Here is a 27,811-nt window from a genome sequence, read left to right on the forward strand (position 1 = left end):
CTTAATAATATAATTTGTTACAATAGAACAATTGGTGACGATGCATTTACATTGACTTACACGAATGAAAGAGCCCCCTCAAATACTAATAAATTAATATATATGTGTTTGTTGATGTAAATAAATTTGTATCACCTTTTTTCGTTTGATTTTTATACTATCAAAATGCATTTCATGCAAATATAAAGATGGTTAGTATTGTTTTTTATACTTGATATATATGAAATGCATCACAAAATGTCATGAAATTTCTGGATATTCTAGAATTGTGAATTTAATATTGTTTTCATTATAGGGAGGTTTGTACATTAGAAATGTTTTTTAATGAAATTTGCATAATGGAATTTAAATACAAAAAATCTATTAGCGTAAAACGTAACTATTTAATTTGACATGAAACTTTGTGCATTTTTACTTTTTTACATACTTTTCGATGTAGTGAAGATTATATTTATATTTAAAAAGGTTTAAATAAGACGTGTGTTCCGCCGGAGTTGTTTAGCAAAAAAAATATATATACTCAAGGAAAAGCCAAATACCTGTGAAATATATGGATAAATGTAACAAAAAAATAATAATAATTTAACCAAAAAAAAAATGATGCTAAAATATCTTTGTTATGTTGAAAACGAATAAGAAAAAAAGCCAGTAAACGGTGAAATGTGAGATATTTTTTTAAAATAAAGGAATATCTAAATTTAAACGAATCCTTGTTATCCATTCCAAAGAGTTGACTAAGATGAACATTTCAATTGTGAATATGTTAAGTGTGATTTTGTTGTTAAGTTTGAGTCGGTGAATTATTATGAAATAATAATTAAAAAAAAAAAACATGTGTAAAACTATGACGTTGATCGTAAGGCATTATAATGTAACTGATACCAAAAAAATGTGAATTTTGGAAAATCGTTTCGCTTAGTAAATTTTCAGAAAGTGTTTAGGTAGTAGCAGCATTTTGGAAAGAACATAGTAGCATTATCATAAGAGGCGAGTTTGGCTTGTCAAGTCGGCTTGGCCCCCATACCAGAATAGGCCATCACAATTTAATCTCATTTATTGTGAATATAAAGCTTGTTTTTATCATGCTGGCAATAAAAATATTTCAAATTTATCCTGTTTCTAATGTTGTGTCATCCTGCTATTATTTCTATATATCTCACACCTGCTTACACTATTAAAAAAAATACAAAACTTAAGTTAAATTTTCTTTTCAATCGTGACGTTGCTCTAAATCGTTTCATTTAAAAATATAGAATTCTCTACATATAGAATTTTGCACATAACTGTTGAAGAGGGAGCTTTCTTTTGTAATCACTTACTATGTATGTGTGAAGCTGACCATGAAAAAGTCGACAGTGAAAAATGAAAAAAAAAAGCTTTTTAAAAACATCCCTTTTCTATAATTTGTATATAAAATTATTATTTTGAATAAAAATATCAATAATTTTATTTTACTACCGCCATCTATGTTTAAAACTAAGAACTGGATAGACATTAGTCACTTTTCAGAAATTTAAATTTCAAACGCGTCTTACACGATATTTTTGCACCATCGCAATGGCGGAGGATCCATTTACTTATATGTATTGATGACTAAAATGAGCAATATGGCAAAGTATGAAAACGATCGGATAAGAGGCAAACTTTTTCCTGAATTTTAATCGTAAGTGAAACGTAAAGGAGGTATGTAAAAATACTGTGGGTCAGCTAAGATGCTTAACACTTTAAATGCTGACCAACGCCGATCGGCGTTTTGCTAACAAGTCCACAGGCCTGCAAAACGCCGAAAGGCGTTGAAATTTTTGCATGTATATACAAATTAAACAAGAATTCTACCCGCTAAGCCTTTCCAGGTAGCATTGAAAAAAAAACGCATTGAACATGAGTCGTGTAATCCGTGTCATTCATTTGTCAACGTTTATAAAGAATGGTTTACACTGGAATGTCTGGATTTATAACCATAGCAGAATCCCTAACTGCTGAGTATTTTAGATTGTGGCTTTGCATTTAGATTATGAGCATTAAATTTTAACAACAATGAAGAAGATGGAACTAGTTTTGGAAAAATAGGTTCATTACTAAACTTCTTTTGCTTATTTTATATTGTTGCAAGATATATTAGAGAGTCTAAACACACCTTTACAAAACTCGAAATCCTCGGCGGTAGTTGTCTAGGGTTTGTTTGGATTAGCTACAATTTTTATACCTGCTTTCTATTGGATTTCTAAATAATTCTAGTTGGAAATATTGGCGAAATTTTCAGCGTGGCGGGCTTTCAACCGAAAAGACGTTAGCACTCAAAGGGTTAAACCAGTAGGAACTGCCAAGTTAACTCAAATGTTTTATAAAGTGATTCCTTTAAGATGGAATGGAGGCCAATATCACTTGTCTGAAAATCATTACACAATATTGTTCTAAAATGCAAATATTATGTTGATGCACTTGTTTTTCAATAGTTTTTTTTTAAGTGTTTTAGTTTTGCAATTTTTTGCAAAACAAAAAAACTTGAGACCACAATGTAAATAATCATTTTGAAACCACATGCAAATTATCATTTATTGAGTATGCTTTTCAGTCATTTATTTTTGTCTGTAAGGTACAAAAAATTAATCCATAATACTATATATTTAATATGGTTCGGTGATTACTTGTCAAATGTGAACCGGTTACAGGACAACCAAAAAAAATTCAACCAATTTTTAATTTTTGGGTGTGACCAGTTTTTTCGTGACTAATTTTCGGGTGTGACCAGTTTTAGGGTGTGACCAGTTTTCTCGTGACCAGTTTTAGTGTGACGGGTGATCACGTGTGACCGATCTAGAGCGACCGGTTGTCCTGTGACTGGTTCACATGTGACTAGTAGTCCGTTTACCATTTATTATTATTTTAAGAAAAAATCTTCACTTATGTCCACAAAAAAGAAAAGTATGTAAATAGAGAAACTGCATATTATTATATATCAGAAAACATAAAATAAAGTATTCAATTTAAACGTCAAATAAAGTAATCAAAACTTAGATATGCAGCCCGGAATTGCAATGACTGGCCAAACAATCTTTATTCATAACTGCAAGAAATAAAAAAAATTGGTAATAATATTTTATTAATTTAAAAAAATATGTATGCAAAAACATATCTAACACTTAAATTGGTTATTATATTATTATGTCCAAATTGCAAGATAATGGATATAAATTATTACATTAAGTTGGTTATTACGAATGGTTCGGTTGGTAGAACTGCATATAAATTGTTTTGCCGGCCGGTTCTCGAACGAAACTAGTCGTTCGGCGTACGCCGAGTCGGTAGGTTGTTCTAGTGTCGTTCGTCGTCGTACATAAGTATTATTTCTACTTTAAATTCTACACAAATCCTGAAAAAGCCAACATCATCAATCACCAACAGTAAGCATGATCATTAACCATTTAAATGTTTCTCTTTCATAATGAGCAATCGGAATTATTGTGCAACCACCCTTCGTTTGAAAACGGGTAGTTGTCATCTCGTGACTGATTTCCGGTAATGGCGACCCTATATAGAATTTCCTGTCACGCTCTATTCCTGCACCGACAGTTCTGGCGCTCCAATGCGTCAAATTGATATATGTCAATACCGGCTGTCAAATTGATATCAAATTGGCTTCACAGTCATAACTTTTCGAATAACAGCCCTGACCAAAATATATATATGAAGATAAGGGTAATTGGACTATTCGTCACATTGCGATGGTCACAAAGACAATTTTTGCCATGGAAATCGCGAATACACAATATTTGGCACTCAAGTTCTCGTTAATATGATGGACTTTTCGGCTGCCAGATGTTCCGTTATAGAGTTTTTATTGACTTTGTGACCAGTAATCACCGAACCGAAGATAAGTATCCCTTTTGGAAGGGTATTTTTATGGGAAAATATTAGAAAAGAACTGATTTAAATTAGTGGACAATAATTATAATTTAATATGGACACTTTTTTCAAAGGGAAGGAAGTAAAGAATAACGATATTTTAATATAAAAAAAACAGCGTACATATATTTATATTTTAAAAAATAAACTGATTGTGTTTATCGGTACAATTGATAACCATAAAATATTTTTTTAAATGTTTCTTAATGTGCTAGCAGATAACTCGTACATTTTATTATTGTCACAGTCTTATCATTTATCTTTTGAATGAGAGACCGTTGTGTTAATTAATTGCAACACAACATGGTGTTGCAGAAACGGTTACCCAATCATTACCTGTTCGGTTTAATAAGGTCAACTCATTATTTATTTTCCTTAGACATGCTAAAACAATAAAGAAGGCTAAAAAAATGTGTTACCGTTAGTCTTCTTTTTAAAAATTTATTTGGAAATGTAAGATAAAACTCGCAATCATAAATTTTCCGCGGCATTCTAACGGAATTTGCGGCTTCTAAGCAATTTACTTTCTCTTTATTTATACAAAGTGATCAATTTTGATGATATTCGTATCAATATCTTCAAACATGGGTATTGAACGCCAAAATTCTGCATAAAATATAATGCACTTAAATAAATATGGAACGCTGTATGCTAGGCATAACGAGGGAAGACAGAAAATGGAATACATGGGTGAGAAAGAAGTATGACAAGGATAATTGATATCATGGAGAGAATAAGGGTGAAATCACACAGGGAAGAACGGCACGTCGTATGCATGGCTCCCCGCTGTGGGTTGTCTCCTACATTTCTTCAAATATGGGATACACCTTTATCGATCACTGTCAAGCAAGAATACAATTTTACCGAAAACACTCCATAGGGTCATTTTGGGGCGGGGCGTCCTGGGCGTTCGATGAATATGTGCAAGACACGGCCCATTTTTTTCGCATGTTAAAAGTATCTAAAAAAAAAAAACCACGTGCCACGTACATCGCTGGGTGCTTTCGCCCTAAACGTTAGGGCCTAAAGAGATTGAAACGGCAATAGATGAGTTACGTAACTAGATGGACGAAAGAAGTGCTCGAATGGTACTCGAAAAGGGTGCAAGATAGGCCATATGGGGAGATGAAATTATAAAAATATGTTAGATGAGAGTTGCCCAAAACAGAGACGAATGGAAGTGTGTTGAAGAGGCCTTTATCCGGCAATGGATAGCGAATGGTTGTAAATGATGATGATTTTCATTGAATTATGACATGAAATATGTATGTACATAGACTATGCTAAAATATGAAAAACTTTTTAAGTAATCGAAACGATCTATACAAATGTGCAAGATTTTTTACAACTATGGTATAATATGTAGTTTATTATTATTTGACCTTAGCGAGTAATATTTATTGTAATTACTGTAAAAGTTATTTTAATTCGTAATTTACATGTAGATTGTATATATTTTATGTATGTATGTACTTTGAATCAAATAATTGACATGTCTGGTAATAAAGATGAAGAGATAAAGAGACGTATGAAATTAGGATGGAGTGCATTTGGACGGATGAATGCTGTTTTTAAATCAAAAATGCCACTCTGCCTGAAGAAAAAGATCTTTGATCAATGCGTATTGCCAGTGATGACGTATGGATGTGAATCTTGGACACTGAACACCAAGATGCTACATAAAATCCAATGCACTCAAAGAAGTATGGAGCGCTGTATGCTTGGCATAACGAGAAAAGACAGAAAGCGGAACACGTGGGTGAGAAGTATGACAAGAGTAGTGGACATAGTGGATAGAGTGAAGAGATTGAAATGGCAATGGGCGGGTCACGTAGCTAGGAGGATGGACGAAAGGTGGACAAAAGAATTGCTTGAATGGTACCCGAGAGAATGCAAAAGGGTAAAAGGAAGACCGCAAGGAAGATGGGTGAACGAAATTAGGAAAATGTGCGGGGTGAGATGGATGAGTGTTGCGCAAAACAGAGACGGGTGGAAGCGTGTTGGAGAGGCCTTCATCCAGCAGTGGATGGCGAGTGGCTATAAATGATGATGATGTACTTTGAAACCTCATGATGGACCTCGATTAAAATACATACATATATATGTACATATATCCTGTTTACCGTAAATTACTGAATTATTTTTAGAAAAATTATCGAATTACGTTTACATATATTCGACTTGCTTGATGTTTTTCATGAATTGGATTTACATAAAATATGTAATTGCCTAAAAAAGCGAAACTTTTCGATATATAATATTGTTGGCCCGATCAACAGTACATCTCTGCTTTGTAAAGTAAATAGTCTTTCGTCAAGCTGCAGACATATTGGCGCAACTACCATAGAAGTAGAATGCATAGAATGGTCATTGTTAACAAAAGTATCGTCTAAAAGCGAGCCATCGAAGAGAGAGACGGAAAGTCAGAAGAGAGACAAGAGAGAGAGAGAGACGAAGTTTAGCAAACAATGAACAAACTCTGCCGCGCATTTTTTGCGAGTTTTTGCAACATTTTCGCAACATTTTTGGAGGCTGAGAGCGATTCTATGCATTCTACTTCTATGGCAACTACATATGTGTCACGACTTGACGTAATCAACTCTTTTATGTTTTTGCATTCATATAATCATATTTAATAAAAATGGGGACAATTCAAATGCGCATTTATTTTTAAGTATTTCATAAAATTTGTGTGTATTAAAAAATATTGTATCATTTAAAAATATTAATTAATATAAATGTACAATTTAAAAATAATTTTTAATGTATTAAAAAAAACAGGAAAAGAAAAAAATATAATTAGATTTAAAAAAAAAGAACACATTAAAAGTCTTATGTTCCGTTAATATAATATTTGTTCACTTAAAAAAATAAAATAAGAAATAAGACTAAAAACCTCTAATAAATAAATAATTATTAAAAAAATTACAAATCTGTTGTTTTAATTAAGTCAGCATTTTAACATCAAATGCGGGCATTTGATGAGTTACTTTCACAACAGAAAAAAGTATGAAAACGATTGGATAAGAGATAAAAATGACCACTAACACGAAAGCCATGTGAAACGTAAAGGAGGTATGTAAAAATGTATAGCAACCTAAAATGATTTAAATGCGCATTAACGCCGAGCATTAAAGATCTCGCATATGCAGATCCTACATATATATATACATGTATGTAGGATCTGCAACGTCTCAAGCGGCAACCGTCCAAGTTGGCCCGCTTGTTTAATCTTAATAATTCTATAGCTAAGAATTTGTGAATTAAACTGCAAATTTGCGGTAGTTTAAATCATGGAAGTTTTTAAATCTGCCTTTAACTGCGCACTTTTTAATTGTTAAATTATGGTGTTGCGTAGGGGTGGGTTCAGGATCCAAATGAAAGGCCAAAGTCGCTTCACAGCATTTATTCAACGATTCAGGAGGTCCACACGTAACCACCGCTCACTCCAGAATAATTAATCTACCGTGTGTACCTCCTTATAAAGTTGACCAGCATAGTATCCCCGATCCGTTGACGTGACTATTGCACGTATATCTACCCGCACTCGCCCCATTCTGTGACAACCTCAGCGTATCTTTTTTTCGGGCACTTACTGAGTCCCGTCAGCTTAATCCGGGATCTCTATTGTTCACCCTCGAATACACTTAGACAGTGGATACTCTCTACCATGTACCCACGTTACAATAGAAACCTTTTTTTTTATTTCATACTACAAACAAAATACTGCCCAATGCAAGATTTTTTTTAACAGAAATATATTTATTTAATGTGCAATTCTTTTATTCTAATGCGCAAATGATTCTTTCTAATTAGCAAAGCTATTTTTTAAATGCATCGTGTAACGCGACGTTCTCCCATCGTCCCATAGGGCAACACTCGCCCTTTATTTCGAGTGGCCACACAGGGAAAAGCCGTATAGGCGCGCGCGCATGTAGAGCGCCCTCTCTCACCCGCGATCGCCCGTCGAAGAAAGATCTCTCCTGTGCACGTCTCCAGGGGAAGACGGGCCCCAGAGATCCACCATCAGTGCTGAGGAACCGCTTTGAGGTCGAGTGTAGCATCACTCCCTCCCCTGGGTTCCAGCACCACGTCCCCTGCATTCCTCACGCCGTTTCCGGAGAAACCTTCCGGAGAAAAAGCCGTGAGAGGATTGATCAGAGGACCGCAGAGCCTCTTCTCTCTACAGCCAGCCGTCATCCGGGAAGGACCTCCCCATCCGGCATCTCCGCCGAGCGTCTTCAGAGACGCCCAGAGATCGCCATCTTGTGTCCACCCGAGGCAGTACGGAGTTTGTCTCCTGTCTCCCCCTCCCGCTGCTGTGACCTGGCCAGCGGTGCTTCAACGAGAAGACGACCGCAGAGCCAGCTTCCCGAGCACGAGGAAGCTGTTATCAACGAAGACGACTTGCAGTCAGGAACCTCCCCGACTATATATATATATATATATATATATATATATATCACTATCCCAAGGTTAGTCCACGTTTCCATAGAACCCGACCATTGGAAGAACGACGTAAACGCCCTCTGCACTCCCACCGCGAGATCAGATAAGCGCGCGTAAATCCGTTCGTGACAATCGTCAAATCTTACCCTTTTAAAATCATAGCCTACTTGTATACAAACACATTATCATTTGAATTTTCGGTCTGCCATAGTCGCATGTCATTACAAAACTTAATTTACAAGGCTTTACAAAACTTTTACCCATTTATGGATGTTAAATTCAACGAGTCGCAAAGCCAAGTGCATCCGCATCCATGGTCTGAATTGTACAAACAAATAAACATACCGGACATCGCCAAATATGCATGTAAAAATATCGGTACATACCATTCAATTTATTAATGCAAAAAGCGGAACACTACAAAACTGTTTTTTTTTTTTAAACAAACCTGCTATTAACCTACATGCGATAATCGTTACGTTAGTTTTATTATGATTACTGGACTGCGCTTTTTAGTAATTTAATAGTTGTTTTTTATTGAACCGGCCGTACATGATTCTTCTCACTTTGCTTGTGGATAATTTCAACATCATTACTAATTTTTAAATGACTATTGAAAGCACTGCGGACCTTGACCGTACAATACGCATAAAAGGAAAACTGTCCGTCATTTTTTGAACCTTGGTATTTTTTTTATTAGAGTGTGTACAAACACTTTGCCTTCTATTTGGCATACATATACATATTATATACAGATCTTTTTATCCTGCTGTCAACTATGTATATACATCCTCCTGTTCTTCGTATTTGTTCTCACTTCTCACAAAGTCCAACTCGTGCAAATGCGACTCGCTTGTGCTTATCTGTGACATTTAATCGCCAATGTCATTATAAAGTGGATACAATAGAGAATTATTATATTATACTTCATTTCAGATAAATTAACGATAGGAGGAATAAGTGAAGCTAAAATGAGGTATGTAAAAATACTGTGGGTCAGCTAAGATGTTTAACCCTTTAAATGCTGACTAACGTTTTGCTAACGAGCCCACGCGCCTGCAAAACGCCGATATGCGTTGTAAATTTTGCATGTATAAAGTAAACAAGAATACTACCTGCTAAGCCTTTAAAGTTAGCATTGAACATGGGTCGTGTTATCCGTGTCATTTATTTGTCAACGTTTATAAAGACTCGCTTACACCGGAATTTCTGAATTTATAACCATAGCAGAATTACCCGATGCGATTTAGATTGTGAGCATTAAATTTTAACAACAATGAAGAAGATGGAACTAGTTTTGGAAAAATAGGTTCATTAATAGACTTCTTTTGCTTATTTTATATTGTTGCAAGATATATTAGAGCGTCTAAACACACCTTTACAAAACTCGAAATCCAAATAGGGTTTGTTTGGATTAGCTACAATTTTTGTACCTGCTTTCTATTGGATTTCTAAATAATTCTAGTTGGAAATGTTGGCGAAATTTTCAGCGTGGCGGGCTTTCAACCGAAAAGACGTTAGCACTCAAAGGGTTAAACCAGTAGGAACTGCCAAGTTAACTCAAATGTTTTATAAAGTGATTCCTATAAGATGGAATGGAGGCCAATATCACTTGTCTGAAAATCATTACACAATATTATTATAAAATGCAAATATTGTATTGATGCACTTGTTTTTCAATAGTTTTTTTTTAAGTTTTTTAGTTTTGCAATTTTTTGCAATACAGTTGCATCCAGTGGCGGATCAAGTCGATTAGGGACCCTAGGCGCAAATTGACTTTTTGCCCCCCCCCCCCCTACAAATAAATAATGCCATATTTTTAAAGACATTCAAAAATATTTACTTAATTAAAACAATTTAAAGCTTAAATAATATAATCTATAGTTTTTGGCGGTCGCCCCCCCCCCCCACGGATCAGGGACCCTAGGCGAATGTTTAGTGTAGTTTAATGTATGTATGTTTGTATGTGAGTAGTATATTTTTATAATAACAAATATGAGATGCTATTAACTCGGAATTTTCGAGAAACATAATAGGTCGCCAATTTGTTGGAACGTTTTCAACAATGAATGATATAAATTGGCAATATCTGATAGGAAACGATTGACCTGGAGTCGCATATATTATAGATCTGGCCAGCAACACCAGGCCAGGGAATGAACCCATGACCCTCAGTAAACATTACACTGGCATTTACCGAAGTAATTTTGGTACTTATACACGGAGTAAATCGTAATTTATGATCTAAACGACACCGCATATTAATACAAAATCCAAGATGAAAAAGTTGTCTCCAAATGATTATATTTTTGTACCCATTAAGTTGTGCTGAACGTTTGTTTTGACGGAATGTAAATTTCCACTAATGATTATTGAGATATGCAGATATATGTAGGCTTGGTCTTCTTTTGGTTGTTGATCGCCTTGCTCGCCATTTCGTATGTTGGCCAAATTTGTAATGAGAAACGATCGATCAAACCGTGCAAAAAATGAAGTCAAATCTTATGAAATACATTGATTGTGTTGTTTTTGAGGTTGATTTGTAAATAAAGTATGTATATTGACTATAACGAAAGTATAGTGCTGCGATAGCTTATTTTATTTTTCGATAATATTCCAAAAATACTCACCTTTGACAGTATCGTTGTCAAGCTGGTGAATCCGCGCGCGGTGTGTTTGACCCAAGTGGCCTCAAACTCGCTTCTTAAAGTGTCCCAAATTTTTTAAACGGTTTAAAGCGAAAAAAAAATGGCTGACTTTACTTTATTGGGTTGGCAAATTTTCGCCTAATTAACACTTTAGGCGTCATTTTTTTTATTTCAGCGGTGCAAATTTCTCAATAGTTTATCTTGTAAATTGGGCGAGTCGTGGAAAATGCTTAGTTGTTTTCTTTTTATCGGACAATGAGACAGCTCTTTCTTGTGTAACTGTTTGTATATGTTACGTATATTCAAATTTGAAAATGGCCACTCGTAAAATTGTGCAATTTGAGTATGCGTGCAGTATAAGGGTCAACGGAACAGATTTCCCTTTTTTGTGAAATGTCTCATAGTCGCGTATGTATTTGTAATATATTACAAAATTGAGGAAAATTGTCAAAAATATGCATAATTCATTATATATTAATTACATAATGAATTATGCGTTTGCCTTGCGTTTTGAGGAAACGCAATTGAGTACAGCCGTTTGCAGTTACCTCTCGTTTTTATATATATGTATATCGCTTACATTGCTGTACCCAAATGGGTTTCCTCAAAACGCAAAGTGTCAATAGGCCTTATTGCATCATGCACTCAAGATGACAACCAATCAGAAAAAAAAATGTCGACAATATTCTATTGACTATTTAAAATTCGGTTTTGTTCCATCTCCTACAAATCAACAATTGCCAATGTGTTTAATCTGTCAACACGTATTTTCTAATGAGGCAATGAAGCCATAGCGGTTAAATGAACTTTTTTTAAAGAAACATCCCGACAAGAATAATAAAGACATATTGTACTTTCAAGAACTTAAGAAAACATTTGAAAGCCGTAATACTCTCAGTAATGTTTTTAAGAAGATTTCAAGTCGGAACGAAAAAGGACTAATGGTATCTTATGAAATAGCACAAATTATTGCAAAATGTGGTGCACCATATACATACATTCTAAGCCCGCTTTAAAGGTCACGGAATTTGACCCTTAAAGCCCTCAACATGAGGCCACCACCCCCCCGACGAATACAGTCCAAGAGACCCTTTCGTCGGAGAACGAGACGGTTGTTCATGAATATCGCATAAGAACAACCGCACATCACTGTTCTATAAAAAAACCACACTGTACATAACCAAGTACAAAATTAACAACAATGCATGAACACATAAAGCGCGCATGCGGTAGGAAACAAAACCTGAGATGTGCCGTGTGAATGCACGCACACCTCAAGTAAACATACATGTACGCATGATTATACCATATACATACATATGGAGAAAAATTAATAATACCAGCTATACGTGTATTAATTAATAATATGATCGGACAAAACCAGCAAGAGATTCTTTCTTCAGTCCCATTGAACAATGACACGGTTTCAAAAAGAAATGATGAGATGGCAAATGATATCGAAATTCAATTATGTGATGAACTGCAATCTAACGAATTTTCATTACAATTGGATGAGAGTACTCTGCGTGATAATGAATCTCTACTACTTGCTTATGTACGATTTGTGAAGAATGAAGAAATTATCGAAGAAATGTTATTTTCAAAATTACTTAATACTGACACGAAAGGTTCGTCAGTATTTGAAACGCTTGAAAATTTTTTCACTGAAAAAAATATGCCCTTTAATAATGTAACTGACCCTTTACCTGTGCTACTGACGGAGCACCAGCTATGGTTGGTCGGCATCGTGGTTTTATATCAAGGTTGAAGAACGTTGCACCAAATGTTCTAACAATTCACTGCATTATTTACCGTCAACATTTAGTCGCAAAGAAGCTTAATGGAAGACTTCATAAATCGCTGAGTATCGTTATAATTGTCATCAATAAAATAAAGTCCCCATCCCTTGAATGATAGATTATTCCGTCAACTGTGTAAAGAAAATTATGAAGAATTCGAACAACTTATATTACATACAGAAGTAAGATGGCTATCGAAATGAAATTGTTTAAAAAGATTTTATGCACTATTTGATACAATTGTGGAGTTTTTGGATGTAAACAAAGAAAACATGTGCATTGAATTAAAATTACTACGAAATGATGTGGCCTATCTTTCGGATATATTCGGAAAGATAAATGAAAATCTCCTGAAGCTTCAAGGAAGCAATATCAGTCTTATTAAAGCCAGAGGCATTATACTGAGCATTATCAACAAACTCAAATTATTTAAAAATAATCTTCGTCGGCGAGAACTTCATCAGTTTCCTTCTTTGCAAAATTAAAAGAAGATATGCTCAAAGATTCTGATTTGGAAACATACTGTAGCCACATTGACGCCCTTATCGAAGATATGATAATACGATTCAAAGACTTGTATGAACTTTTAAAACCAGATTGGATAATTAATCCATTTTTATCAGATGTAGAAAGTGTCAGTCAAAATTTAAAAGAGTAGTTTATTGAGCTACAAAATGACTGTGAAGCTAAAATAGGATTCAATCAATGTGATTATGATGTTTTTTGGGTCCGTTTTCGCTATCGATACCCTCTTCTGTGGAAAGAGGTAAAATTACCCATCGTAGCATTTCCTTCATCATATTTAGTAGAAAAGGGTTTTAGCGCAGTAACCCATATATTAAAAAAATCCCGAAATCAAATTACAGATAAGCCAAAGGGAGATTTGAGACTGTATTTAACTAAATTTGAGCCTAATTTTACGAAAATAGCGCAGTCACATGAGGCTCAAGGATCTCATTAATTTTTTTTTATTTATTTATAAAAAATTCACATTTCCATTGAATTATTTACTTTTAAATTGAAATAACTTTATAATGTATGTAATGTTAATATGACATAAATGACAATTAATACATAATGTTTATAAAAATAATCATGTTTTTTATTTGTTTTTCTTATAATTTTTTATTTGTAAAGAAAATCATTCCATGAAATACATACATAGAAAATAGAGTAATTTTTTGTGGGGGGGGGGGGGGGGCGCTGGATAATTTAACTGTGGTAAAGGGGGCGATTCTTTCAATATGGTTAAGAAACACTGCTCTAAAGTTCACAAAACATAAAAGCTATTTTTTGTCAAAAAAAAACTTAGTATTACATAGTAGAAGATTTTGAACTCAACTGAACTGAAATATTTCAATATTTTGATTACTGCGATGTAACTTAGGAAGTGGTGCAGAAAATGACGAGAGATTTCAATGGCACGAGAAATTTCAATGGCACCATCCATTGAATTTAAGAAACGGAGGCCACGAGGAATGGGAGAATTACTATAAGCCACAGTTCTAGCCAGAGGAGTGTGAATAGGGGGACGATGGCGGGTCCATATCACACTCTCCAGAGCATGAAGGCCCAACTCAGCCAGGATAGACGGGCAGGAGATAAAGCCTCTAAATATGGAAAACAAGAACTTGATGAGGGCAACACTCCTCCTGTGTTCAAGAGAAGTGTAGCCGACCATACCCATGACGAATTGTGAAGGAAATAAATATGGGTAAATCCCATATTGCTCCTTATAAAGCAGTCGAATAAAGCGTCTTTGGATAAGTTCAAGTTTGATAGATAGAGATTCAGTGGAAGGATTCTAAATCCTAGAGGCGTATTTCAAGATACTCCTAACTAGAGCATTGTACAGCAGCATCAAAACAGAAGGATTATGTGTCGAGAATTACGAAAAACAAACCCAAACATTCTTGAGGCAGAGCAACACACAGAGTCAATATGATCAGAGACATTTAGGTCACTCTGAAATGCAACCCCAAGATCAACAGTAGAATCGATCTAGTTCAGTTAATATTGTGAATACAGTTTTCGATCGGAAAATTCTGATAGGTATAGTTTTAGACAAATCAGATAAAGGGAAGGGAGTAAAATTATTTTGCACAAGGTGATTTTTAAATAATTCCAGCTTTATTTAAATCAAACGATTTAACATGTTGACGAAAGAAGAACGGAATGTTGCCTTTTGCAATATAAATTTTGAAGGAATTTGACCTTTCTTCTTGTATAAAATATGACGATCAGGTCAAAAATTTTAATAATCTTAAATATTTTACATTTAAAGTTTGTTTTTAAAAATCAGGTCAATTTTTTCCTTGGGCCGGATGAAAATCTCTCGCGTGCCGTAGGTTGGTGACCGCTGATTTGCTGATGCTGTCGGTCTATTACATACATATATTTCTGTATTGTATTCAATCAGGACCAAACTCGGCCGAGTCCTTATCAATTATTTTACATACATTAATTTAGACAAAGACAATCCCAAGAGATTCCGTATTGAATTAATTTTATTGATTGCATTAATTATTTATTGTCTTGCTTAAATTTTGTAAAAAAATATTTCCGTGTCGTCGCCAGGGTAAAAATAAACCGCTTACGCACTTTATATATACATATGTACATAAATTCAGATGATGGCTATATCAATATTTACTTTTTCCTCGCAGCCAATTTATGCACACATACATACATATACATATATGTATGTATGTACATATATACTTTGTACATACTACGACGCAAACTTTAACGTGTACAAATTGACATTAATATATTATCTAATATATAATTTGGAAAGAGACTTTGTATAAATCCGTGACTTCATCGAACAAAGAATTCGATTTTTTTCGATTCAAAGGATTCGAAGTCCCCGAGGGCAAAGGCGCCGAGAGCGAAGCCACCTTCGCGCCGGGGGCGAAGCCTTAGGGGGTGCAGACGCCGAATTCTGGTGTACATATAATTTCGTATACATATAATACTATATGTATACGAAAACGAGACTTACAGCTAGTACACACTAGGAGCTTAACGCGGCGTTGAGCGCCGGTGAAGTGCCCGACGGCAGCGTACACACGACGCGCTTTTTGCCGTGTTTTTGGACTAGAGTAGGGTGCGCATTCGTCACTTGGGAATTGGGAAATAGGAAAAGTCGAGATGATAGCCTGTGTGTGGCTTCTCTATCGTCGTTTTTATATTCGGGACCTTCCATGTTCCAAATTGCAGGTCTATTTTGAACTTCATCGATAATCAAATCCGATTTTTTGGATTTTTAAATGCTTTTTATTATTAATAAATTATGTTCACAATACATCTTATATCTATTTTAATAGCTACTGATCTACTGATCATTTTCTATTTTACAATTTTAATTTAATTTTGTTAGTAATCATAGTATTATGTTATTATAATGTTAATCTACAGCATAATAGGAAAAAGAGCTCAAAAACCTATTTACAATCCTTATAAATGTTCATAATACATCTAATACATAATATTAATTAAAGACTCTCTAAAGTCGATGACCTAAAGCAGATTGTATTTAGGTAATCTGTGTGTTATACCTGAAAGGTATAGACATTTTGTTGTAATCACCGAGACTCTTCACAAGTGTGTTAGTATGGTTATTAGTGATTCTGTCATAGAATCTACTGGTTAGTTTGTTAGTAATGTGTAATGTAAAAGCCCCAATGTCATCCTAAAGCATTGATTCGAAACATATGTACATACATATTCGTATGTATGTATGTATGTTTCCTATATTGAGATCAGTGGCTTCTTTCTGACCCTGCAAATACAATCTTGTAATCCATTTTACATCAGACGGCTTGCGAATTAAATTTTTAAATTTCATTCCCCTTTTACTTCTCCGGCTAATTCAGAAAGTCTGTTTTTGGGATTTTGAAAGACATGGTAGTTAAAATCAGATCTTGACCATGTTCTCTTCCTTATTCTTCCCGTTTTTGACGATTTTTTTTTGTATAGAACCAATCTTATTGTATTTTTTTTAATGTCGTTTGGACCGCACATCGCGATTGTTTGGAAATTTTCATCTATCCCGATTAGGGTTTCTGTCCGGGTCGACCTGGGAAAGAAATTCCCGGGAACTCTCGGAATTTCTGGTGTCCCATATCCCGGAAATTCTTTTCTCGAATCCCGGGAAAAATAACTCAATCAAAACGTTCTTTCAATAGTTTAATAAAAGTGAATGTACATATGTATATCCTACGATGAAACTATGTATTATGAAGCGAGTGTATTCTTCTTGGATTAACGATTCCACAATGGAAGTTCAGTTATACAGAACGATCTCGAGCTCCGTCCCATGTCCCGAGAATTGAAAAAGTCCAGGAAATTAGAAACCCTAATCCCGACCCTTTAACAGTAAAGGAATTCCTAGTAAGATGCGATGAAGATAGTGGCTGTTTCAAATACCCGAATATTTTCGGTCAAAAGCATTTTTTATTACAAATGGCCTACATAATACATTTGTCTACGGCTGTATATTGTACCGGTCTCCGTGACGGGCCCGAATGTGAAACGCCCGAAAACGCAAATATCGGAAGGCAAAGATCGAAAATCGAAAGATCTTAAGTTGAAAGATCAAAAAAAAGGGTGCATGGTAAACGGTACATGCTCACTTAATTTGCACGAGCAGGATACAACAGAAACAAGAGGAACAGGCTCTTCCCCCCCGTATTAATGTGCGCGCGCAGAATACGGGAGGAAAAGCCTGTTCCTCTTGTTCCTGTTGTATCCTGCTCGCGCAAATTAAGTGAGTATTACCGTATTAGTATTAGTGAGTATAGGAGTTTACCATGCACCGTTTTTTTATCTTTCGACTTAAGATCTTTCGATTTTCGATCTTTGCCTTCCGATATTTGCGTTTTCGGGCGTTTCACATTCGGGCCCGTGAAGTAGACCCGTGTGCAAAAAGATCGCAGTAAATTGCATACAATTGCGACATTTTTAATGCAAACCTTGCATTATCTCAAATCTAAAAAAAACTCGTATTATAATGCAAACCGTATATAATAAATATCCATCATTCATGGTAAAACAAATTCAATTGGGTACGTCCAAACTCCAACCTCGACAATATATTATACATAATTGTGTAAAAAACATGAATGTTACATTTTCCATTTGAAACTTCAAAAGGGCCTTGAAGTTTTGTGATTTGGGTCATCGTAATTGATCGAAATATTAATTACTATGCATAATTCGAGCGATCAATTCAAATACCTTCATATAAAATATGTAAACTGGAATGATTTTCGGTTTCTACTACCCCACGGGATTGAATTAGAAATGCACGAAAAACCAAATATCGGAAGGCATAGATCGAAAATCGAAAGATCGTAAACGGTACATACGTACATCCTCACTTAATTAATTAATGTGCGCGCGCAGAATACGGGAGGAAAAGCCTGTTCCTCTTGTTCCTGTTGTATCCTGCTCGCGCAAATTAAGTGACTATGTACCATTTACCATGCACCCTTTTTTTTTTTGATCCTTCGACTTAAGATCTTTCGATTTTCGATCTTTGCCTTCCGATATTTGGTTTTTCGTGCATTTCTAATTCGATCCCGTGAGGTGCACCCCTTATATTTATATACATACATTACCAGTGTCGGTGCTGTTCCGCTATTATAAAATAGAAGTTTAAAAAAAAACCTGCTATTCTTGATTCGATCCACGTTTGACGTCAACCAGGTTTTGGTCCATCTATAAATGCATCGATCGTGCCAATTTAACATTTCAAATTTGAAAGTATACTCTTTTGACGTTCGAAAATCAAGCTGGAATTATACAAAAATATAATCTTCGTGTTTAAACACTTTATCTTTATCTTTACTTTATCAAGTAGAAGATTTAATAATGTATAGAAAACGAATATTATCCGTCAGATACTATGACATATTTTACTTATGATCAACATTTAGCGAATAGATACAGATGTAAATTTATTATAAATCATAAAAAAAGATCATAAATTTGTACGATTCGATGTATGTACACACTTTTTGTCCCTGCAAACAATTTTGATGGTAATTTAATCCGAATAGTTTAATTTACACTCTTGTACCATTCACAGTACACTGTAATGCAATTATGAATAAAATATTATATAATGGCACACATTATGTAATAAAGTGATCGTTAATAGCACGTTTTTCATAATAGTGTATCATTGCATATTATGCGAAAAGTTCGTGTTGAACTTTTTGTTGTTTTTTTGTTTGTCTATTGGAGGAAGACAACGAGTTGTACGCATGGATGACAAACCGATACGACAACTGTTATAGAAGAAGTTTTCGCGGAAGTGTTATACCTACTCGAACGTTGCATTTAAGAAAGTAGAAAGTGAGCATTCCACCTCAGTTGGAAATTTATAGTGCCTTTTATTCACTCGTTTTTACCCGTTGTCAAAACTTGTATTTCCTTAAAACTCGCCCGTAGACCGCGTACTATGTTGAACTTTGCTATGGAGCACACTAATGTTTGGTTGAATATTGTGCACGATATGCTTCGTACTCGTTGTGAAAGTCTTCTCCCTTATCATCGAAGCTGCTAGTTTGATTGCAGGCATTCAGATGGTTCGTAATGTATCAAGTTTTAAATGACTTGGGTTCGGAAGAATGAAATGTATGAAATTCGATACTAGACATAGAACAGTCAGAAAGGTGTATAATAGAAATAAAACTAGATAAAAAGTCAAAGGACTCACAAAAAAGCAGAAGGACTCATTACACTGTTCGACACGAAAAATGGTTCAGAGACGAGATGTGACTTTTCTTATAGATCTATGCCCAGTAAACACGAATCTGGTAATAAAAAAATGTTGATAGGCTCGAGATTCAGAGATATATTTGTTTTTTAAATCGCGCAATTTTTCTATATCTTGGTGTTGTTTGGTCGATGTCTTAAAATTTGTCAATTTCCTGTTCAAAATGAATATTGGAATCTATAGTAGGGTATTTTATCTTTCATTTGTAGTACTTTTCAGCTTTCAAATCTCTCTAAGTAGTCGTCCAGTTCAAATGAAATGTCAAAAGTACGTATTTTCACTTGGGATTTTTTCCCACTGTTAATACTATTTTATATTAAGTATTTTCTATTGAAACATGTTTATTGGGATAGTGTTCTGGCCACACTATTTTTTGTTTTCGTTTCAAAGGTTTAATTGGAAGTGTGCTGAATTTTAAATCGGTAAAATTGCGACCTAAAAACTCGTACTAGTGGAGCACGGTTTTGTGTTGTGTGCGCTGTACGCACGTACGCAAGTAGTATTAAATGATGGAAATTATATTTCAGATCATTTAATACTCATTGTTTCATTTAAAAAACGACATTAATTTCCGGTACACCTATATTATTAATTTACACTGGTTTTAAATTAATATTTCAATGTTAAAATATCGCAGTCGTCTTGGATTGCATCATGATGCATTTCTGGTCTTTGCTCGGCTAAGATCCTCACAAAACCGGTGCAACGACTAATGCATTGCATATACCGTGCAAGCTCGTCATAAACAAATGCATATTTATACGTATGTATTGTAAATACGTGACGTAAAAATATTTCCTCTCGATGAGGAAGACGACGTAATTGATAATAATAATTTCATATAGATTTTTTTTTATTTATTGATTATGTCAATTGTTCGTTCCGAATGCTGTGTCGATGTTTCACTGATCGTTTTCATTTTTTTTTCTAATTTGATGTGATTTGAATTCCTATTGCAGCTATTAGTTACGTTGTGGTTTACCTTGGTCTTTGGATCATCGGTCTGCTAAGCCGGTCATAATTAAAGCGCACTTATTTAAATGCTGGTTTTTAATTTATTGGATTTCATTAATTATGTATGTGTTTTTCTTTCCAGGTAATCATGTCTGAAATAGTAGAATTCTACAAAGGAAAAAATCTGTTTATCACAGGAGGAACGGGATTCCTCGGAATATGTCTAATTGAAAAAATACTAAGAACTATGCCTGATATCGGCAAAGTCTACTTATTGATGAGAGCCAAAAAAAATAAAGAAATATCCGAACGCTTAAAAGAACTATCAAAGAATCCAGTAAGTATTGTTATTCATTATCTATGAAATCTTGTGCATAATAAATGTAGGAGTGTAATTGACCTAGATTACAGTTATCGACTAGTTGGATTTTAAAGAATTCATATTCACTACCAATCGATGGTATAAAACTGTATTAGAACTTCTTAAAGTTGAATGACTTTATTTTTCCTTTATCTATGTACGTAGGAACAATATATTATATAAAGTTTTTTTTTAAATCAGCTCTTAAATATCAGCAGGCACTTTACCAATATTGATTAAGTATATTAATATATATTTAAATCTGACTTTAGATTTTTTACTTATGAACACGGTAAAAAATAAATACATTTGTAAATGTAATCAGCCATAACCCTAAGAAAACAAAAAAACCCCGCTTTTTAGTTACGAGAGTGGAAACTAAATAATCCTTATTAAGTTTGGCCCATTGAATTCGAATATGATAATGATTTTTGTTGGTTTCTCTCGTTTATGAGATGTGATCGCTTAAAAAAATGGGCAATTTTTTGGTTTTTGGGGTCTTTAACTCAAAATCTAGTATTGCTGTGCTCAAAATGAGTATTGCAATCAATAGTCAGATTTTTTTTTCTGTCGATTTTAATTTTTAATTGCTTTAAAATACTTATAATTAATTACCTAGCAAATTTTAAAAGTAAAAATATACTCCCCCCCCCCTTCCCACCCCATGCTATCATGCATTTATTGGGCCAGTTTTTACATACATATATACAAATATACCAGGAAGGCCTAACGGGAGAACTAACGAGAAAATTAACGAGACATCTTCAAATTTGTACATACATTTTATTTTACTTTAATCGTAGCGTATAAAATCATATAGTGGTGGTAGGAAGGTTCAGATTAATCAGAAACCGTTTCAATGTATTCAATTTAATCAGAAACCGTTTCAATGAAATCAGAAAAATTGGCAAACTCTGATAGGAAACGATCGACCTGGAGTCACAAATATCCAAGTCTGGCCAGCAACATTACAGAAATACTCGGAATAAATTATTTTTCAATCGAGGTGGATCGGGATCGAACCCGGCGTCCTCTCGGCGTTAAGCAAAAGCCCGAGCCATGCTGCTGGCTTTTTATGTTTTATGTTTCATATTTCATCATTCATAAGTTCTCATTTCAGACCGCCATAAATCGACTCTCAATTGATTAGTTAATTATTATTATTATTAGTTAATATTATACATATGTACAAATATTATCATTATCGTTATCATTATATTATACTAGTGTTGTACCCGATGACATATCATCACATGGGTGTTGGCATATTAAGTTATTAAATAAAAAAAATTAAAAGGAATGTATCGTCGGTCATGTATTCGATCCACACGCGGTCGAATTTTTTTCAAATACCTTTAAAATAAATATATTTATATTTAATTGTTTAATATGAAAAAAAACATGGTAAAAACTACCTACCTACCTACATGTAAACAATATAAAACCAATAGAAAAATTAATTAATTAAATAAATTTTCAATCGATGGCGGTAAATTCTCTGCCAAGAGGAAATATTGGTAGCAATTAGTATATATAGAAGTTTTTTTTTCTTTTGTTATTGCATTCGTATACACGTTTTAGCTGTGACGTACATATGTTTGTCGAATCGAAACAACTATTATAGTACGGCGAGCGTTATCTCAGACAGATAGACATACAGACAGAATAGCGATAGTATACATATATGACATATTTATTTAATCATTCATTTGTATTATTATCCATATGCATTATATTATTATTATATTATATTATATTATTATTATATTATTATATTATATTATTTATATGGACAATGGGGATTGCACTACAAGTTATTATAAGGATTAGTTTTATATTCCAATTTTTTTTTTAATCTAATCGTACTAATTCGATTGGTAAATCATTTTAAATTACATTATAAGATAAATCTGACCCAATAAATAAATGCATATTAGCTTGGGAAAAAAATGTATAAAAAAGTGTTTTTACTTTTAAAATTTTCTAGATAATTATTTATACGTATTTTTAAAGCAATAAAAAATCACAATCAATAAAAAAAACATCTGACTGTTGATTTCAATACTCACTTTTAGCACAGCAATACTAGATTTTAAGTTAGATACTGTAAAAGCAAAAAAAAAATCGCATTTTTTTGGAAGCTCAAATCTCATAAATGAGAGCAAACCAATAAAAATCATCATCATATTTGAATTCAGTGGGTCAAACTTAGTAAAGATTGGTTATTCTCCGTTGCGGTATTTTTTTTTTTTTTTTGACGCTTAGTGTAATTCATGTTCATAGTTCCTTTATTTTTTTAAACTTAATAATCAACTTTTTATTTTAATAAATTGTGCACTAAATTTAATATTCTTTTTTTTTAGATTTTTGAAAAATTAGTAGAGATGAACAGCCAAGACGTTTTCCAAAAGTTAATACCCATCGCCGGAGAGATCGGCGTAGAAAACTTAGGCTTGAGCGTTGAAGACAAAAAAATTTTAACCGACAATGTACACATCGTGATTCACTCGGCAGCCACGCTAGATTTCCAACAGAACTTAAGGCCGACCGTTACCATCAACTTGCTCGGAACTCGCCGAGTCATGGAGCTTTGCAAAGAAATGAAAAAAATACAGGTAAACAAAACAGTCAATCAAAATACAATACAATTTACATAAAGCGTATTGATTACATTGTATTGGTATATTTTAGGCAATGGTTCACGTGTCCAGTGCGTACGTAAACGCTTTCAAACTAGCCTGCGAAGAAATCTTATACCCTGCTCCGAAAGATGCCGAAAAGGTCATAAACCTCGCTACCACACTCACCGATGCTGCTTTGGATGCATTGGAGAAAACGTAAAAATACACATTCATAATAATCATCAAACGAATATGACCAAAGGATGTGTTGTAAATTCGCTTGTCGTTTCAGACTACTCGAAGATCATCCCAACACGTACACGTTCACAAAGCACTTGGCCGAGCACGAAGTGGCGAATTGCGCTTCGACGATCCCGTGCGCTATCGTTCGACCTAGCATGAGTTAGTATGATTATTTTTCAATCGGTATCTACACAAGTTTTAATGGACTGTACAGAAAAGCTATCGTATCATTGGTATTTGAAATGCCAGTGGAACTTATGGACCTACATACAATGCTCATGGTTTATTTCAATTTAAATTAACTGTACACTTTTTTACAGTCACTGCCGCTTGGAAAGAACCCGTACCGGGATGGACAAACTCCAAAAATGGACCCCAAGGATTTTTCATGGGTGCCGGCAAGGGCGTTGTCCGTCGTTTGCCCATCGCCAAAGACATCATCACCGATTACATACCTGTCGACATTGTCGTTAACCAACTACTCGTAGCTGGTTTTAAAGCGGCAGAAGACAAGTGAGTAATATTCTCTTCATAATACATACGTGGTAATAAACGTGGTTTCGATCGAACCCCAGGGGCTCGGTAAGTCAAAGTCAGTCTCAGGGGTTTGGTGGAGGTCAAGACACATATGATTCGGGTGCCAATTAAGAAGGGTTCGGTGAATGCGCATATGAAACTGGTGGGGGTCAGTACCTCCAACAAGGTTAAGAACCACTGCCTCAATTTAATGGTAGGCGACACATCTTGTGTCTACACATACAATAGGTATATCAGTATCTATAATCAGGGTTGTAGAATAGCCGGTACGGCGCCCCGCCACCTTTTATCGGCACCGGTACGCAACGCGGCATAAGAATTTCAAAAATCAAAACAGTATAAAACTTTAATTTTTTCGAAAAGTTTTACCACTTGCAATATTTTTCACCCAAGCTCGATGACATGGAGCGCTGTCGTGCATAAAAATGCTCTCTGGATCAGGAATACCTCCAGGCTTTATGTGAGGCACCAGATGTGTCTTTAGCACATTTAAATATTGGTCCCCATTCATGGACGTATTAACAAAATAAATGGCCTGGACTTTTTTTCGCTTATGAAGGCTCAAACCATTGTCTAGGGTTGATGTTTAATTGTGCTATTGATACATGAGGATAGGTAGCGTTCTTGGGGGCTGCACCGAACAAACAAACAGCTTTGTGTCATGAACTGAAGGATACATTCATCGCTCGAAGATTGCTTTGAGGATACACTTGATGCATTTCTTGCATAATGCAAAAAAAAGGGTCTGATTTTTGTTGTATGGTCACGAGAAGTTACGCAATAAATTAAGGAGTAATGGGTGCGTATAAAAAAAGCATTCAGTAGATAAGGGTGCTCTCAAATAGAAAAAAAATGTGAAAGCTTCCGCATATTGCTAGTGGCTCAAGTAATATGGCCAAAAACTGTATTTTCTTTCATTCGTTCTCATCCTTTGAGTTAAACGGGCGATAATGAAAGTGCATGTGTTGTAAAAATTGTACAAAAAAATTGGGCAAAATCATAATTTAGCACTACACCAGTGCCTACATATAATATTTCATTTATATTTTGCCATGAGGTTTACCTCTTAATAACACCTGTGGTATTAAACTTGTACATATCTACATTTATAGATAATAAATTTTTGTCATATTCAAATAGTACATATGTGAGATGGTTTTGATAATTTGATGAGGAACCGTTTCAACAATGAAAATAGGAAAGGATCGACTTGGATCACACATATCCAAGTCTAACCAGCAGCACTGTAGAAATACTCCGAATAAATTCTCTTCAATCAAGGTCAACCCAGGGGTTGAACCGGGGAATTTATTGGAAGCATTAACGCAATCACGGAGCTATTCTGCTGGCTAACTTAACTTCAAAAAGTCCACGAAAGTCTTGCTTCTTACTAGTCCGTCGCTTCAAGTCTTTGAGCCATCTATTATTTAACTATGTAATTGCAAAGATGCTCCAATTTTATGTCCCAAATTAATTTACTCAATGTTCGTTCTAACTTATCCACATTTTCTTGGATACCATATCTCTTCTCTCAAGCATTTACTCTATTTATCCCTTCCCGTATTTTTTTTTAACAATATATTTTTTCATTTCAGAGGACCACTTGCGATCTACCATTGCACTTCTTCGACTGTTAATCCATTCCGATGGGCCACCGTTGAGTCCAAGGTCAACGAAAATTTGAAATCTTTTCCGATCAAAAGTGCCGTTTGGTAAATTGAATCATAGATAACAATCTGGAGAATCTTTTTTTTTTAATTGGCTCACACAATTGTCTTACAATTTTTTTTTCTCAGGTATCCTAATTTGAAATTCGTCTCTTCAGTGCTCATGTTCAAGATATCAGCCTTATATGCTCACTTCATTCCGGCATTCTTCTTAGATCTCGTCACCAGGATTGGCGGCGGTAGACCAATGTACGATTTTTTGTATTTACTTTTGAGTATTGTAATCAATCCATATGTACATGTGGATTGATTACTGCTTGATACATACATATATACATATGTACATTAAAAAAAAAAGTTGTATTATGTCTAATTTTTTTTATTACAGATTAATGCGATTGCACAAAAACGTCAGTTCCTCAATCAATCGACTGGAACGTTTCATTTTCACCGAATGGACTTTTGATAGTACAAAAACGAAAGAGTTGAACGCGTCATTGAACGATGTAGATAAAGGCAAATTTCAACTGGATATTAAAATGCTTGAGGTAAACGAATGCATTAAATTGAAATTATATATGTACATATATATACATATATGAGGTTAATGTTATATGTCTGTCATTAGTGGGAGGACTACTTCACGAATATGAGTAGAGGAGTTCGAAGATATCTTCAAAATGAGACTATGGACACGTTGCCGGCCGCTCGAGCCAAGATGAACAAGTAATTTTTCTGTCTTTTGAATGTGAATACTTTTTTTTAATGTAATATACATTACTCGTTGTTTTTTTCAGATTGTTCATTTTACATTTAGTTACAAAAGCGTTGGTTCTCTTTGGTTTGTGGTACATATCTTCATGCTTCATGGGAAGCAGCATGAGACAAACGGGCTGGACGGTGCCGATCTTATACGTTCTTATCAATTTATTGTAATTATCTTTTCTTACTTACATGAGTCTTTTTTTACGTTTTATTTGCATTATGTATTCTAATTTTTCTGCTATTTTTATTATAATTGATGATTCATTCCATATCGTTCCGACGTATTATATAAGCAGTGGTATCACCCCAATTTTGGAATAACGGATTTCCAAACTTTTTCAAATGTATATGTATACAATTTTTCGTCCATAGCACTATTACATGAAAATTCATTAAATTTTCAAGATTTGTTTCATTTTTGACAAAAACTATATGAATTTTTAAATTAAATAATGGGTTTCCGGAAACCCATGGAAACCATTAGGGTGACACCACTGTATATAAGTATATGTTAGGTTTTATTTAATAATACATTTCTTTTGAATATGAATCTCATGCAATGATCGTCTGTCATATACATTTTATTTTATCGAAACTGTAATTCAATAGACATAATATTGAAAATGGAACCATAATCTGTGATTAAAATAATAGGTAAAAACATAAATGTAGTATTACACATACACTTCATTTTACATGTTTTATTTTTTACATTTTCCATTTACACACAATAATATACCAAATCTTTCCTATATACATATGTACTCATACTCTACAAATGAAACATTTTTTCTATATATCATATTATATATATATAGAACAATTTTGGCGTTTCATTTTTTGTTTAACTATATTACATACAATATAAGTAGTTAATATAATAATTGATGTGGCTTAGAATAGTTAGTTTTATATTAAAAAAAAAAAACAATGAATTCATTTCAAATATACAAACTTTTTATTTTTAAATGTGTTCATCTTTCACCAAACGCAGCCATCCTTTCATTGTTTCCATAAATTTTCCTTTTTCCAAATACTTATGCACCGTAAACTTGGTGGTTGCGTTATGCTAAC

The 27,811-nt window shown here is 34.2% G+C and overlaps 2 protein-coding genes across 2 annotated transcripts; both read left to right on the top strand.

Moving 5' to 3' along the window:
• The first annotated feature begins 3,274 nt into the window (after positions 1–3,274).
• On the top strand, positions 3,275–27,704 carry LOC143910101 (putative fatty acyl-CoA reductase CG8306). The gene is made up of 11 exons (XM_077428474.1): positions 3,275–3,404; positions 20,686–20,880; positions 23,268–23,519; positions 23,596–23,741; positions 23,818–23,927; positions 24,089–24,281; positions 25,901–26,017; positions 26,102–26,221; positions 26,361–26,520; positions 26,601–26,698; positions 26,770–27,704. Exons 2-11 carry the CDS (start codon positions 20,692–20,694, stop codon positions 26,906–26,908), a joined length of 1,524 nt encoding a protein of 507 aa, XP_077284600.1. The 5' UTR covers positions 3,275–3,404; positions 20,686–20,691; the 3' UTR covers positions 26,909–27,704.
• Positions 12,370–12,771, top strand: LOC143923142 (protein FAM200C-like). The gene has a single exon (XM_077446670.1). It carries the CDS (start codon positions 12,370–12,372, stop codon positions 12,769–12,771), a length of 402 nt encoding a protein of 133 aa, XP_077302796.1.
• Positions 27,705–27,811: the final 107 nt, after the last annotated feature.

Source organism: Arctopsyche grandis, chromosome 3, assembly GCF_051622035.1.
Source record: "Arctopsyche grandis isolate Sample6627 chromosome 3, ASM5162203v2, whole genome shotgun sequence".
NCBI lineage: Eukaryota > Metazoa > Arthropoda > Insecta > Trichoptera > Hydropsychidae > Arctopsyche > Arctopsyche grandis.

Excerpts from the sequence above, each read along its gene's own strand:
- LOC143910101 (XM_077428474.1), top strand. The coding sequence starts at position 20,692 with ATGTCTGAAATAGTAGAATTCTACAAAGGAAAAAATCTGTTTATCACA. Across the intron at positions 23,520-23,595 it reads AAGAAATGAAAAAAATACAG|GCAATGGTTCACGTGTCCAG; the intron begins GTAAACAAAACA and ends GGTATATTTTAG. Across the intron at positions 26,222-26,360 it reads ATTGGCGGCGGTAGACCAAT|ATTAATGCGATTGCACAAAA; the intron begins GTACGATTTTTT and ends TTTTTATTACAG.
- LOC143923142 (XM_077446670.1), top strand. The coding sequence starts at position 12,370 with ATGATCGGACAAAACCAGCAAGAGATTCTTTCTTCAGTCCCATTGAAC.